The 16,356-nt window shown below is 43.3% G+C and overlaps 2 protein-coding genes across 9 annotated transcripts; both read left to right on the top strand.

The window, feature by feature from the left end:
- The first annotated feature begins 1,934 nt into the window (after positions 1–1,934).
- LOC133888570 (pentatricopeptide repeat-containing protein At1g06710, mitochondrial-like) lies at positions 1,935–7,456 on the top strand. Of its 8 annotated transcripts, none has more exons than XM_062328863.1 (5): positions 1,935–4,977; positions 5,588–6,012; positions 6,126–6,218; positions 6,715–6,855; positions 7,161–7,456. In XM_062328863.1, exons 1-2 carry the CDS (start codon positions 2,122–2,124, stop codon positions 5,627–5,629), a joined length of 2,898 nt encoding a protein of 965 aa, XP_062184847.1. In that variant the 5' UTR covers positions 1,935–2,121; the 3' UTR covers positions 5,630–6,012; positions 6,126–6,218; positions 6,715–6,855; positions 7,161–7,456. The 8 variants fall into 8 exon arrangements, with proteins under 8 accessions (XP_062184847.1, XP_062184846.1, XP_062184852.1 ...); XM_062328862.1 differs by having other exon boundaries at positions 6,730–6,855; XM_062328868.1 differs by having other exon boundaries at positions 6,145–6,218; positions 6,730–6,855.
- Positions 7,457–13,462: 6,006 nt separating this feature from the next.
- LOC133888609 (protein FLOWERING LOCUS T-like) lies at positions 13,463–15,981 on the top strand. The gene is made up of 4 exons (XM_062328913.1): positions 13,463–13,763; positions 14,553–14,614; positions 14,724–14,764; positions 15,264–15,981. The coding sequence occupies exons 1-4, from the start codon at positions 13,572–13,574 to the stop codon at positions 15,491–15,493; spliced, it is 525 nt and encodes a 174-aa protein (XP_062184897.1). The 5' UTR covers positions 13,463–13,571; the 3' UTR covers positions 15,494–15,981.
- The last annotated feature ends 375 nt before the right edge of the window (positions 15,982–16,356 follow it).

Here is a 16,356-nt window from a genome sequence, read left to right on the forward strand (position 1 = left end):
TGATTGTGAGTATGTGGGATTCAATACTAAATGGAGGACTTGCTGAAGAAATACTAAAGAATTTACTGTGAAGTCTATCCCAATCCCATGTGTGTGAATCAATCCCAATTGACTTGCTTTGATCACATCAAGTACCTGTTTATACCATCCTATAAACAATCGGCCACCTCCATGTACTCCCTCAATTTCCCAATCCGTGGTCTTGCTGTGAAGAAATAAAGAACTTACCTGCAAATCGCTGGCAACAGAAGTAGGAGGAAGATCGATGATGGAGGCAATGGAGGAAGACGTGGAGTCGACAAGGTTGACGGTGGCGGAATGTGCGAAGATGACGAGGTCAGTGGCGGAGGGCGCAAAGACGACAATGTCAGCGGCAAATCCCAACAACGAGACGTGGTTGCAGAAGACGCACATGTGGCGTGGGGTGGCGAAGGAGCCAGGAGCGGCCGATGGCTAGGGTTTGCAACACCCTTGCTTCGATCCCCTCCACTAGTCCTTCGCTTGTGTCATGAGCTTGCGACACCGCCTGGTGACCGGGTCCTGTCGACTACCTGCATAGAGCTGCTCCAGTGAAGTGGCCCAATTTACGGTGTTATGAAGGCTTGTCGCGCGGGCTAACCCAACAGGTTGGCGATACGACCCACCCCACTTGCATCCTTATGGACGAGGTGTCATTGTGGAGTAGAGGAAGAATCGAAGAAGACGATAGAGGTAAAGTGGTCTTTTTGCACTTCTATAATGCGTTGACTAGTCCAGAGTGGCATAAGGGTAAGGTTTTGCAATCGGATGGCATATAAGAGCAACTTCAACAATGGACACATCAGCTAGCTCTATGGTGCCAGCTCCTCTTCACGTTTCCACCTGGAGGAGAGAGGTTGAAAATCTACAGGTAATATCGCTGCAGTCCGCACTAGCGACGTCGCTAGTATCCGACGCCAGCTGGGCCCACCACTACCACGGGAGTGAGGCCATGGCTTGGCCGGAGGACGACACAACAAGCACTAGGGTGCGACGGGGAGGCTGTTTGGAGTGGAGGCGGTGACATGAGACGATGGGAACATGGTCGACGACAGCCATGATGGATGGTGGTCGTTGAGCTCCGGTGGCGGCGCACTACGGCGAGGGAAGGAAGGAGAGAAGGTGTGCTGGAGGCTCGCGGGTGACCTCGTGGTAGGATCGGCCTGTACGGGGGACGATCGTAGTAGGGCGGTCGATGGAGGGGGAGCTTAGTGACCGGTGGGCGGTGCACGGCTGGCTATGATCGGTGAGGGGGTTTGTGGAGGTGGTGGACGAGCTCGCCGTGGCTTGTTCCTTCAGTTCCCGGTGGCGGAGAAGGAAAGGAGGCGAGCTCATCCATGGCGCCGTGTGCTCTCGCCGGCTAGCCAGCTGCAACGATGGTATGAAGAGGAGAAAGCAGAGGGTGGCGGACTATAGGCAGGCAGAAGGAGGCGGGGAAGAGGGGACGCGCCGGATCAAACGACGATGCTCAGCTGGTGAGGGAGGAGTTGTAGTGGGAGAGATGCGACCGTGAGAGAGGGGGAGATGGAGGGGAAAGAATTAGTAAATTAATCTGACGTGTGGGGCCATAAAACTTTGTGCAGTGTGTAATAGTTAGAGTGTTGTAGACACAATCTTTTGTGCTATCTCAAGTTGTAGATATAGGTGACACGTACAAGCTTAGAGCTAGCAAACTAACTACCAGAGATGCTTTAATGGATAAGTCGATTTGTGATGACAGATAGAGTTTGCAACGGTATGAGAGGAATTCTTTCAAAAGAAAAAAGAAAAAAAAAGGTGTGAAGAAGGGGAGGCGCGGTGAGAGGAGAGGAGATGAGGGAGGTGTGGCGCTGTTGCTGCGGTGGATCACAGACCGGGACTTTCCAGCTAGTGTTCCCCTGCACCTGGGCCCCACCACCAGCAGAGCTGTTCTTCAAACTATTTACAAAACTGCCCTCCCCCCTCGCTAGGGTTTATCCCCCACCTCCGCCAACCCAAAACCTCCGTGGCCGGAGCTCCAATCGCCGCCGCCACCGCCGACACCTCCTCTTCCTTTTCCACCTCCACCTCCACCTCCCCGCCATTACCGCCGGCCGTCTCCGCTCCCGGCACCGCCGCCGCCCCATGATCAGCTGCCGCGCGGCGGCAGCCCTACGTGCCTCACTGCGCCGCGCCTGCTCCTCCCAGGCCGCCGGCTCCGACGACCACCTACTTGGCCTCGTAGAGGTCCCCGAACTGCATCCCAGTTCTCGCCTCTCACCCAAAGACTTCGCCTTTCTTCAAGAGCCCATCCTTCCCCTCCCCGCCGCCGCCCTCCCTCCCCCGGAGGCCGTCCTTATCTCCAAGGCGGTCCGATCCTACGGCGCAGATTTCGACGGCAAGGCGGAGCGTTTCCTGCGGCGGCACCGCGAGTTCCTGACCGACTCTGTGGTGGTCGCCGTGCTCCGGGCGGTGCGCGACCCGGATCTCTGTGTCAGGTTCTTCCTCTGGGCCGAGCGGCAGGTGGGGTACAGCCACACCGGCGCCTGCTACGACTCGCTCGCGGACATACTATGTTTTGACGATCGTGCCAGGACCGCCGAGAGGCTGCTGAGGGAGATTGGAGAGGATGATTGTGAGGTTCTCGGCAAATTGCTCAATGTGCTTGTGCAGAGATGCTGCCGCTGGGGAGCATGGGGCGAGGCGCTGGAGGAGCTTGGGAGGCTGAAGGATTTCGGGTACAGGCCGTCGGGTCCAACCTACAACGCTCTATTGCAGGTGCTTGCAACCGTGGGGCAGGTGGACATGGGGTTTCGGGTGCAGAAGGAGATGTCAGAGTCGGGGTTCTGCATGGATAGGTTCACGGTTGGGTGCTTTGCACAGGCGCTATGCAAGGAGGGGCGGTGGGCCGATGCACTTGACATAATAGAGAGGGAGGATTTCAAGCTCGACACAGTGTTGTGCACCCAGATGATCAGTGGACTGATGGAGGCCTCCCTTTTTGATGAGGCGATTTCATTCCTCCATAGAATGCGGTGCAACTCGTGCATCCCCAACGTGGTCACATATAGGACACTGCTCTCCGGATTTTTGAAAAAGAATCAACTTGGCTGGTGCAAGAGGATAATCAACATGATGATGAAGGAGGGTTGCAATCCAAACCCCTCCTTGTTTAATTCACTTGTGCATAGTTACTGCAATGCCAGGGATTATCCATATGCATATAAACTTTTGAAGAGGATGACTGCTTGTGGTTGCCCTCCTGGCTACGTCGTATACAACATTTTTATTGGAAGCATTTGTGGTGGAGAAGAATTGCCGGGCCCTGACTTGTTGGCTTTGGCAGAAAAACTTTACGAGGAGATGCTGGCTTGTGGTTGCGTTCTTAATAAGGTTAACACTGCCAATTTTGCTCGATGCCTTTGTGGTGTGGGGAAGTTTGACAAGGCATTTCAGATCATTAAGGTGATGATGAGAAAAGGTTTTGTACCTGATACGAGCACATACTCTAAGGTGATCACTTTTCTGTGTCAGGCTATGAAGGTAGAAAAGGCTTTCCTTTTGTTCCAAGAAATGAAGAAGGTTGGTGTTAATCCTGATGTTTACACGTACACAATTTTGATTGATGGATTTTGTAAGGCTGGTCTCATTGAACAGGCGCAGAGTTGGTTTGACGAGATGAGGAGTGTGGGCTGCTCTCCAAATGTAGTGACATATACTGCATTGCTTCATGCTTACCTGAAAGCGAAGCAGCTACCTCAGGCTAGTGACATTTTTCACAGAATGGTTGATGTTGGCTGTCCTCCCAATGCCGTTACCTACAGTGCACTAATTGATGGCCTCTGTAAGGCCGGTGAAATCCAAAAGGCTTGTGAAGTCTATGCCAAGTTGATTGGAACTTCTGATAATGCAGAATCTGATTTTTACTTTGAAGGTGAGGGCACAGACACCATTGCTCCAAATGTTGTCACCTATGGTGCACTCATAAATGGTTTGTGTAAGGTGCACAAGGTGGCCGATGCTCACGAATTGCTAGATGCTATGTTATCAACTGGGTGTGAGCCCAATCACATTATATATGATGCCTTGATTGATGGCTTTTGCAAAGCTGGAAAGATTGAAAATGCCCAAGAGGTATTTGTGAGGATGTCTAAGTGCGGCTACTTGCCTACTGTGCATACATACACCTCCTTAATTGACGGGATGTTTAAGGACAGAAGGCTTGATCTTGCCATGAAAGTTCTCTCTCAAATGCTGAATGGTCCTTGCACTCCTAATGTCGTCACTTACACAGCTATGATTGATGGGCTTTGTAGATTAGGTGAAAGTGAAAAGGCCTTAAAGCTGCTGTCAATGATGGAGAAGAAAGGATGCCGCCCAAATGTTGTAACTTACACTGCTCTAATAGATGGATTGGGAAAAGCTGGTAAAGTTGATATAAGTCTTAAGCTTTTTACACAAATGAGCACACAAGGATGTGCTCCCAATTATGTTACCTACAGAGTACTGATAAACCATTGCTGTGCTGCTGGCCTTTTGGACAAGGCCCATTCACTGCTCAGTGAAATGAAGCAGACTTACTGGCCAAAATATTTGCAAGGATATTGCTGTGCGATTCAAGGTTTCAGCAAGAAGTTTATTGCTTCTCTTGGATTGTTGGAGGAGATGGAGTCACATGGCATAGTGCCAATAGCTCCTGTTTATGGGATGCTCATTGATAATTTCTCCAAGGCTGGCAGGCTGGAGAAAGCCTTGGAGTTGCACAAAGAGATGACGGAAGTCTTGTCATCCCTAAACATAACCAGCAAGGACACATACACTTCACTAATCCGGGCACTTTGTTTAGCATCTCAAGTTGAAGAAGCATTTGAATTATACAGTGAAATGATGAGGAAAGGTGTTGTTCCAGAACTTAGTGTATTTGTTTGCCTCATAAAGGGGCTAGTCGGCGTGAATAAGTGGAATGAAGCCCTCCAGTTGTGTTACAGCATATGTCATGAGGTCAGTCCACTTGTCACATAACCACTCAAAATATCTCTATTTATTTCTAGGCAAAATAGCATATTAACCCCCTGAACAACTTTATCTTGTCTACTCAAGCCCTAAACTTCTATTTTGTTGATTTTGCCCCCCCCCCCCTCCCCAGACTGTTTGGTTTTGTCCAATCACTCCCTCCCATTAGTTTGCCTAACGGAAAGTTGACATGGCAGTCAAACTTTTACCATGTGGGATGTCAAATGTGCACCAACCAAGCAACTCATTCAATCTGCCTGTATCATATTCAACCAATCATTTTGATAAGCTTTTGTTCGAAACCTCACATGATAGTGCCTCACACTAGCGAATTGAACTTGATTCGCTAATAAATAATAATGGCCCGCTAAAACAGCTTTCTATAAGTATAGAGGTAGTATGCCTGAATCCTGATGATGCAGCATATTTGGGCACAACTATACTAGTTCTACTTCAGTTTTCCGAAGTTTAGCTCCAAACAAAATAGTATAAACTTTAAGCATCTGATGTAGTTTGGCATTATTTGCATCCTCACACTTCCAGCTGCACGTAAAGTTTATTTTCATGCTGGTATAACTAATATTGGGTATTGAACCAGGGTGTAAACTGGCAGGGCAATAAATCTTTTGATGGAGGGTAGAGCTGTGTTGTGTTACTGCACAGTAACTCATACAAGTGAAAGCATTGTCCCCTAAGAGCTTATTTTGATTGGGGCTATTTGGATCCAAATCCTGACGATTTAGTTCAAATTTGAACTATATTATAAAAATCTTTGAACAATCCCCTTCTTACAAACACCCCCCAAAGGAGTCATCCATTTCCCACATCTCATTTGTTAACCAAGGACAAAAATGTGCTTATGTGCAACTCGTGGATGACTTAATAAAACAGCACAGAGGATTCAAAGCTGCTGTACAGGATGCCAGGATTGATTCTTAAAACTGTATATCATATATGACCCTTCTGGGCGCTGAAGGATACGATGAAGAGCTAGAACACCGCATGCCGTCAAGCTGGATTCATGTAAGCAGAACTTTATCAACAATAACGGCAGCCAATCTACTAGGTTTTTAGCTACCTACCATCATATTTGTGGTCTTATATAGCGCAGATAATCAAATTCCTTCTCATTTCAGTGCTCTGGTTTGTCTTCAGATGGACAAAGGATCATCTCTATGGCTGTCAAGAATAACCTCGGTATATATATGCTGCTGATGGTTAGTCAAAAGGTGTAATATGCGGTGAAGACAACTTTTGCAGTTCATAATCCTCTATTCATCAATTTAATAATACATCCTTCTAGCTCTTGTCAAATGTTGCTCTCGTGATAGAGCAATAAAGATATTCTGTAACTACAGAATATACTATAATATATTACAGTTTTTCACTGCACAATTGTAATAATTATATTTCAAATAAAACTTCATTTATTTTAACTGTTAATATCTGCTGAAATTCTATCGTAGCATAACATTTCAGCCATTGTTAGCTCATCAAATCTTTGACCTCTTTGTTTACATTGCCAGTGTAATAATTTAGTACTTATTGGTTTTCAGCATATTTTAGGCTTCTAGCTTGTTTTCGTATTTCTTTTTCCCATTTATGTGGAGATAATGCCCTTACAGTAGTTGTATTTAGCCCTTTTGCAACTACAATGTCTTGCCATATTATTGCACTCTTTTAACTAAGCATGTTCTGAACTGGATTGCTGTGGTGATGTCTCAGTATTGCCTGATGCAGAGGTTTTTACAATTAGATCAGTAGCTGTGCCCTATGCCAGGAAGCATCGCTTTGAAGGCCCAAACTGTACCAAGCTACAAAATCTCTGCTGATTACCAGAAGTCAAATTCCAAGGACTTATATAATGTATATGTTACTGCTTGCATTTGAATATATCATTCACCTTTTCGATGCTGCCACAACGCCTAAAACATTAGCATAGAGCAGCAGTTCATCCTATCATGTTGTTTTGATATTTCGAAGTGTTGCATGCCTTGTGTTAGATAGCGAGTCAAGTGAGTTTTATGGTTCATGTCTCTTTTTGGCTCGCTTCTGCATATATTATTTTACGTATTTTCAGGAAACCATAGGAAAATGTTTCATTAAGCTTTTCGAGAAAGAAAGCCTTGCTTGTGTGTAGAATTTCTAACCTTTTTGCTTTGAATTTTCAGCGGCAACTGGAGATATACTAAGGAATCCATAGCTCTTCATTGCATTGAGTAGCCAGGGTGCTTTCCTTGGAATTGGTAAATCATATCAGTGGTGTTTTGCATTCCTTACTATTTCTCAAAGTGGTAGCATCATATCCAAATATGTCTGGTCTTCTGTTACCTGTGCTTTCTTCAAGAGTTAAGACTGTAATTTCCAATAAGCTTCATATCTTTTAGATGCTAGGAGTAAAAGAAAAATTATGCTGATGTCATGCCACTGAGTGATTTTTTTAATTAAAAAAACAGTGACTTTGTTATGGGATTGGGGATATGCTGTTCCATGCCCACATACATCCATTCTAATGAATTGTTTTGTAGTGGTTATGAAAGGAAAGATGAATTATATCAACCAGAGTGTTGCGTTAATTAGACTTTCTTATTTGACCTTTGGAGGTTCTGAAGCAGACTGCGAGGTTCATACTGTTATCATGAAAATAGCAAAAGAAATTTGGTCATGATGCAAACGTGCCAATTCACTTACTGCAATGTATAAACAGAGATCTCAAGAATGAGATTATTACTCAGTTCGTGAACCTTTTTTCCCCATGCATAACACCATATGAGTTACTTTTGGACGTGCCGCACACTTGTGCTATATGGTTTCTTGCATCCCATCATCTTATTTGACTGGCGTTGATGTTGAAATTTCACACTGATGACTAGTCTTATTGGCCCCAGTGCTGAGTATCAGATTGTTGCTGTCATGTCATAGTGACGAATCATGAACACATTGCCTGGAACTTTGTTAAGCGCTTCTATGCTATTCTGCCTCTTAATCTTGAGCGTGAGGCCCACGTTAAGCCTACCGGGAGTAGATTTGTCACCAGTACACATGAATGGCGTCATTTTGCACAAGAATGCATGATTTTGATATATTCCTGCAAATACTCTTGTGCTGTTTAATGTTTATTCTTAACTTTGGTCAAAGTAAGAAAAAAATCACAGTATTGTGTCACGAAATGTATTAAAGAGATCCACCTGTCACACAAAAGGACATCAGTGAAAGTTATGCAAACTTAGGGTCTATTTGGTAGAGCTCTTTCTGATCTAAATTATTTGCGGGCAGTGATTCTCTGGAGGAAGTGATTTTTTAAAATAGAATATATGAAGAAAGTAATTCGGTGCGAGAAGTGAATCAGAGGAAGTTGCTTTTTTTAGTTCCCTAGCTTATAGTTTATTTCAGAGAATCACTCTCACATATTTCACTTAGTGAGCTAAAAGTTATTATTGGTAGAGCTCCTCTTAATTTCAGTCAGGAATCTACTCTGCGAGCTCTATCAAACAGATCCTTAATCCATAACAAGAATTCATTTTACCAATAAGCCCAACAAGGTTTAGAAGGGAATTATACGAGCTTAATCCCTACCCTAGGATTAAATGTCATCAGAAATCCAAGCAAGGTTCAAAAGGGAATTATACAAGCTTAATCCCTAGTCTAGGATTAAATGTGTCAGTGTATTGAGTAAAGGAGTATCATGTTAAACGGCCTCGTGAGGGATATAATGGCTAGAGACGTATATTTTCTAAAACAGGTTGGTTGTACGACCTGAGTATAGTTCCCGCGACAAGGCATACGTGATCACTCTCTATGCGCCATCGCATAAACCCATGATCGGTTTCACGAGTCGTAGAGTCGAATCTGACATAACTTGTCCAATCGTATTTATTGATATCCACTTAAGTGTTTTTCTTCTCCAGGCGTCAACTCTATTGGCCGAAATAATGGATGACACAGAGGGGTATTATCCCATATCGTAACATTAAATGTTATGAAGTGGGACTTTTGTAGTTCGACGCGGTGTTGTACGACGGATGGGACGTTGTCAGCAGGCCGATCAAGCAAGTGGTCGGAGACGACACAGAGAGGCATTGCCCCATCCCGTAGCATTAAATGCTGCAGAGTGAGACTTTGCAGGCCAGCACAGCGGCGCACGACGATGGGATATACTGAGTCCTCCAAGCAAGTGGACACATCTGATCCTTCGTAATGATAGCTTGAGTTAGATATTAGGATGAATAAGGTCTTCTATTTGGACCCACATGTAAGTTCTTCCCTTCCCTACTATATAAAGGGATTATGACCCTGATTGTAGAGGAAGGTATATCAAGTCCAACAATCAGCTAGAACTACCTATGTAGCCAATTGAGATTCTCTATAACACAACACACATGACGTATGACTATTATCCTCCGGGAGGTTTAAACCTGTACAACTCCCTGTATCCCTGAGTCCATCGTACGTGCATATATCAATTCTTGAAACGTCGTTCACGCACATACTATCCAGTATACTCTAAAATCATTGTCAGAGACTAATCCTCGATAAAATATCGCCAGAAATCCGAGCATGATTCAGAGACAGGAACAAACGACAGTGGAGTTAAATGGAAGTAAAATAATGAGGAATAGTTTCCATTGGCTTGTCTCCCAGCTCTATGGGAGGGGGTGAGATGGAGGGTGCCTTGTACTGTTTTGCACGCTGTACTGTATTATACCAGGTGATGAATATTGGATGAGATGGAGTGTAGCATCCAATACAGCTTTTGTGCTGTTTTGCACCATGTTCAAAATTCTAAATCTATAGATTCAGATAAAGCAGTAGACCTTTATCCATGCAATGTACTCTACCAACCTCATAAGCTGTAGTACACAAGTTAATTTAGAGTTCATTAGACGAGTCTAGTCAGATAGATACCTACCTGTAGGCTGTAGCACACCGGGTCAGCTCTCCCTAATTCAGGATTAGTCCACCTTCTCATCCATTTTCTTAGTGCATCATCAATCTCAAGGAAATAAACTAGTAATTGCTAATTTCTTTTAGTCGGACTCATGCATGTCATATTCACGCCCACAAACCCACGTGCATCTAAAGGGAAATATTAGTGTCGTTTTCTGATCAATCGATTTCAGTGGTCTGAAATAGATTATCAGCTGTGAGTTTGAGTAGCATTCTAAGATCATCCCCAACCATATTTCCTTCATTTCGTTTCCTTCCCCGTTCCTATTTCTTTTGTTTTCTCTCATCTCCAACAGCTTCCCTTCGAGAGGAATCGCGAAGGGAAAGGAGAGAGAATCCCGTCCTGAAGGGAATGACTATTGGAATCCCGTCGTGAAGAGAACCGTGAAGGGAAACCATTGGAGCGCTGAAGGGAACAAGAATTTCTTCACACCGAGAATCTCGCTCGCGAAGGGAAATTGTTGGGCGTGGCCTAAGAACAACTTGGGGGAAAAGTTGGGTTATGCAGTCAGTACTGTTTGCACAACGGAAAGAGACACTGACCTATCTCTCTCTTTTTTTAATCAAAAGTACCTGTATTAAGAGTACATAGACATGTCCAAGTACAGGCACCTAGTAGAAGGAACAGATGTTCCAGCCAATTCGCATAGAGGCCCCTAGAAAAAGGAAATTTCCAAAAAGGCCCCTAGAGACCACAGTGCATCCCGATATCACCGCACTCCACCGAACTCCACCGCCGAAGGCGACGCCGGAGCAGGAGGAATATGGCCGACGCTCCATACAGACCTGAAAGAGCAGCACGCACCGTGGCTTTGATAGGAGCCGCAGAAATCTCCCGTCCCTAGGAACGGGAAGAAAACCCCCACGTCTTTCAGGCACCGTGCCAATAATTTCGGCAACAGAGTACAGCGTCGGGCCCGGTCAATTACCCTCGCCAACTGGATGATGGTACACCTGATTAGCAGGATCATTCCGCCGGTCCTGGAACCTTTCCATTCCACGATACCATATCCTTGGGATTTTGAGTACTGACTTACCCCAAAAGAGATGTCCGTTCCCAGCGAGTCCCATCCGTCACGGGACGAATGGTGTGCTCCCACGTGAAGGGGAGGCGGGGTGCTTTGTTCTCCGGTCAAGATTATCATGCCAGCGACCGTTGAGCCCGCGGATTCCCCCAATCTGACGATTCAGTTCGTCCACGTAACCGACCTCTTCGCCTTTCTTGCTCCGGATCGTCTTTCTCGGAAGTCCCGTGCATATCTAGCGGGTAGAGAGCACACTCTCTACTTTCAAAGAAGAAATGGAGCCACGAGAGAACGCAGAATGTTTCTGATGGAAAGTTCTTGCAAGAAGCTGCAGAGAGTGGAGGCTTCTTTGGCTAAAGGCCTGCATTCTGCAAGTGGGAACACAACATCAGAAAGGAGGCGGTTGACACAGAACCGATGGTGTAAAATACAGGAATAAGATGGGATTCCATGGACCCCTATTAGTCAAGAACAAATGTAGTAGACCTTATCTATCTTCGCTTTCCGCCCCTTCTTTATCTGAAGTCCATCAAGTTTGCAGACATATTCCTGTTTTGATAAAAAGATTAGGATGCTTAATTTCACAAATCATATTCGATAAGAAAGCTGGAAGGACTGTCTGGACAGATATGCTAAAGAACCAATGCCCCTCTGTATGTGTTGATCGGAAGCTACACTAAGAGTTGATCCTTGAGAGATCATATTCCATCAGACAAACTAGGAGAGACATACGGAGTACGATGAACTTGCGTAGAAAATGTACTAGCACGGCGGCAGCACATGCAGCCATAACTTTGTACATCACAATCAACAATAACTACCTCTTAAGGACTTGCCACACATAGGGGTCGGAGATGCTCCAAGTGAATCATCCAATGTGCTGTGGGGTTTGAATCCTCAGGACAGTTACCCAAGTGAAGTAAAAATGCAGTCTAGTGATAATATGACACTAAAAGGTCTATTGTCCATATCATGGGGGAAATAATTGTACGAGACCTGGTCTTATACACTTGAAGCTAGATCTGATTCACGGTGTGGCACATGTAATAACTAACCATAAAAGTGATTAATGTATTAGTGGAAATCATGGGTGAGAAAAACTAGGAAGGAAATAAAATGTCAAGTGTCATACGCCATATCGTGAATAGGATCTAGCCTCCAAATGTATGAGACCAGGTCCCATAGGATTATTTTCCTATTATGGGGTGAGTATAAATTATAATTAACATAGATGAATGGATTTAGCTGCTAAATTTCTACATTGTACTAGGATCAGATCCAACCATAATGCGAATAAGCAAACAACATTTAATTTCAGATTTTCAGACAACTAAAAAACGGAACTTGACTGTTTAAATTACATTATGTCAAAGTGCGGTTTCAAACTCAAGTGATATTTTACTTGTCTGAGTATTTAGTCCCCTAAGCTAGATCCTTTTTGGCGAAATAAAGAACAGAAACAGCTATGGAGTGATATGTTTAGATAGAGAGATTTGCACAGCTATGAATAGACATACCAGAATAACATAAGAAAAAATATATGTCGATATACCACCTTGTCATCATTATCTAAACAGCAGCTCTAGTTCATAACCTTTAAAGGGTGAACAAGACTTGATTCTGAGTTCTAGATGTTGGCATGCACTGAAATAAACCACACAACTGTACCACTAATTTTCTTCCCAAATATCTATCTTGATAAAAGCGCTATCAAAGAAGAAAGAAATCATTATGATGAACAAGTGTCAAGAAAATCCCTTACCACTTTTGTGTCATTGCAGTATAATATTCCCAGCAAACAATGCTTCACTCGAGGAACCTCTTCCACCATTCATATTGAGAAGACAATCTTCATTACAATAACAGTAAATGTAATCAATTTTAATATGTAATCTATTAAAAAAGATGGCCAGGAGTTCCCACATTCACTGAAGGATGAAGTGGGCACCTGAGCAGCTCAGGACTCAAACCCTGGTAGGTGAGGAGGTTAAACAGCCTCCCCACCAGGTCACTAGCCTCTTCGCATGAAAGTTCTAGCCTGTACAAATCAAAGAAATAGAAGATTACCAAGCACTAGGGGACCTGATGCTTGCTTGTCCCATTCGCCTAGAACTTTTATTAATGAAGATCAAGGGGATGTTCATGCTGCAAATGAAGATGAGGTCTCTATCCAATAGACAAATCAAAAGGCAGCCCACTTTTCACTAGGAACGTATCATGTCTAGGGTTCTAGATATAGGGAATAAGTGAGCGTGGTCATCAGATTTTATTCATCGATGCGGAATTGCAATGCATACTTCTATTTTGTAAGTTCAGAGATAGTGGACAGGCCTACATATTTCCAGTGATGAAGACCAATATCATTATATACATCTTAAAGTTGAGATTCCAAGGCATCTGGAGCAACCAACTCATGATATTATGAATTCCTTCAGCACTTCGGGTTGCAAGTATAAATAGGGCACGGACCTGCACCCATCAGTTCACCCAAGTATACATTTGAGGCAAGTCAGCTTCATTATACTCTAGAGCACAAGCCTATTAAAAAAAAGACTCTAGAGCACAACCTCCTCTTACTTAACACCTCAAATTAATCATTCCTCACTAACCATGTCAAGGGACCCACTGGTCGTAGGACATGTAGTTGGCGACATTTTGGACCCATTTATCAAATCAGCACCACTTAGGGTTCTATACAACAACAAGGAACTGACCAATGGATCAGAGCTCAAGCCGTCACAAGTAGCAAATGAACCACGGATTGAAATTGCTGGGCGCGACATGAGGAACCTTTACACTCTGGTAAGTCCATAACTAGTTCATTACTACATTGAGCAGCATTAAGTTTACCAAGGTGTATTTAGGGTCACTGGAAAAAAAAGCATTTGCTTAACTGCAGAAGATCGACCCAACTAACAACACAACTCCAACTTGGATTTATTTATTTTTCCTTTTAAAAGATACTATACAATCTTTTTTTGGTAACATCTGCTTTTATAGTTCATGCATCCCCTTTAGTTGTTTTCAGTGCCTACAGTGCACTGAAAGTAAAGAATCTCAACTTTCCGTAAGTTGTACAGGCTCTTCTTTATGGATTGAAGAAGACCTCTGCGCTTCCATTTTATTTCATGTATCCTCCTTAAGTTTGATAGGGCTGGTACATGTATCTGCATCTTGTATATGGTTTTGACTAGAATCAAAATTATGCATGTCCCTCAAGTACTGGAATCTTGAATAATTATGATTAGACACAACAATACATGTCACACGATACGATTCCTCGCATTTCGTAACTTCGTGAAGATGCCCTCATAGTAACACTACGACAAGAAGTCAGGAACGGACAAAGTTAGCAGCATTACGGCGATCCATTTATCTCTAAAACACATGTAAGTCAACGGATAACTTGAATTTCTAGATTGTGCTGGTTAAGAGAATTATATCGTTGTAATCTTCTGAATGGAAGACAAGGAATTGTGGTGCACATTTCATAGAACATATGTTAGCCACCTTTTACTTGATAAGGGAGCTTTTTTTATTAAGCTAAGAAACATATATTTTCCTCAAAATAACAAGCTAACTTGCTAGTAGGTGATGGTGGATCCAGACTCACCAAGTCCAAGCAACCCAACAAAAAGAGAATACCTTCATTGGTAAGACCTGAAGCATTTCATAATTATTTGAAACTACTCAATTCTATAATTTCACTTGTATGGTGTGACAACTCCAAAATAAGAAGTAATGCTTATGCTATGTACACAGGTTGGTGACAGACATCCCAGAATCAGCAAATGCTAGCTATGGTGGGTTCTTCCCATTCTTTCCTTTCTCAGTTTAACTGCTTTCATGAATTCTAGAGTTGTCTAAGATTCTAAAATAAATGTATATGGTATTAGTCAAGATGGCATTTATATAAGAGAAAATTGGCAAGTATATCATCTGCGTTTTATTGGAAAATTTTCATAATGACAATTATAGGTGCTGAATTAGGAAGGAGATAGGCTATCGCAAATAAGGCATACCTCATAGCAAGCAGCTGGCTGTTATGTCTTCCACATCAATCTCTGGCTGACAATTCTTCAAATTATGATTACAGTAAATTTGTGCAATCCAACTCCGCTAAAAGTGGATTTAGTGAGTTCAGATGAAATTAAATTTTGAGCTCAAATGAGCATCGCTGTAGTTCCCAATTTTTACAACCTAAATTTTGCCACAATGATTGTTTATCTGACAATATTTCCACAGATGAGAGCAATATTCATATTAACTCACTTTGGCATTTTTGTACAATTTTTATTACAGGAAACGAAGTTGTCAGTTATGAAAGCCCAAAGCCAACTGCTGGAATACATCGCTTTGTCTTTGTACTCTTCCGCCAATCTGTCCAGCAAACTGTTTATGCACCAGGATGGAGACCAAATTTCAACACGAGAGACTTTTCTGCGCTCTATAATCTTGGACCACCTGTGGCTGCAGTGTTCTTCAATTGCCAAAGGGAGAATGGGTGTGGAGGCAGACGATACATTAGATAAATATCAGATCACTGATAGTGCTCTGCGAGAAGGAATATTAATTTAACGTGAGAAGATGCACAAGGTCAAGCACATCGCAAAGCAATAGTAAATGCTGGGTCTTGAAATGTAGCTTCATTTGAAAAATTACTTTGCGAAATCTGCAAGTGCAAAACAAGACACTTCGAGAATGAATTTAGCTTACAGTCTCACGGTTTTGGACAACTGTCTACGTCTTCAGCGAGGGAAACTTGATGTTGATGTATACAAAATATTAATGTTTCGGTCGTGTTTAAAAGTACATACCTCACATCACACTAACAAGTTGGCTGCAGGGTAGCACAACATTATGCCGCGTGTCCCTTAAAAACACTTCAGTCCCCGTAGCTTTTCAATAAATCTTCACGGAGTAATCGAAATGTGCATCCAGACTTCCTTCGTGTAGATGCAATCTTTACACAAATGGACGGCAGTCTCACTCTCCTGCTCACACATCCGACATATTTGATTTCGGGCTAGTTTCTTTTCACTAAGTTGTCTGCGATTAGGATTTTATTTTGCACGAGAATTCAAGAGAACATCTTGCACTTAGGCTGTGTTCTGGCCCTCCAGACCTTCTGCATGTTGTATCTCTTGATGGATCCAAAGAACTGAATTTCATATGCACTTTTGGTGATGTATTGTCCATCTGTTGTCCACCTCCATGAAATTGAGTCATGTACCTCGTCTTGCAAATCGATATCTCCCACAAGCCACCATAAGACAACTAATTGTTGTAGCTCTTCGTCTGTTTCAATCATCTAAATGTAACGCAACCATCTTAGTTGGGTAAGGCCGTATTTGACTGTGAAAATTTTTCTTGAGGATATGCCAAGAATGAGAGG

The sequence above is a fragment of the Phragmites australis genome, chromosome 13 (genome assembly GCF_958298935.1).
Source record: "Phragmites australis chromosome 13, lpPhrAust1.1, whole genome shotgun sequence".
Lineage (NCBI taxonomy): Eukaryota > Viridiplantae > Streptophyta > Magnoliopsida > Poales > Poaceae > Phragmites > Phragmites australis.

Bases quoted from the DNA above. Each gene is read 5' to 3' on its own strand.
- LOC133888570 (XM_062328866.1), top strand. From the start codon at position 2,122: ATGATCAGCTGCCGCGCGGCGGCAGCCCTACGTGCCTCACTGCGCCGC. The intron at 4,978-5,587 runs GTCAGTCCACTT...GTATTGAACCAG, and splicing joins GTTACAGCATATGTCATGAG to GGTGTAAACTGGCAGGGCAA.
- LOC133888609 (XM_062328913.1), top strand. From the start codon at position 13,572: ATGTCAAGGGACCCACTGGTCGTAGGACATGTAGTTGGCGACATTTTG. The intron at 13,764-14,552 runs GTAAGTCCATAA...ACTTGCTAGTAG, and splicing joins TGAGGAACCTTTACACTCTG to GTGATGGTGGATCCAGACTC. The intron at 14,615-14,723 runs GTAAGACCTGAA...CTATGTACACAG, and splicing joins AAAAGAGAATACCTTCATTG to GTTGGTGACAGACATCCCAG.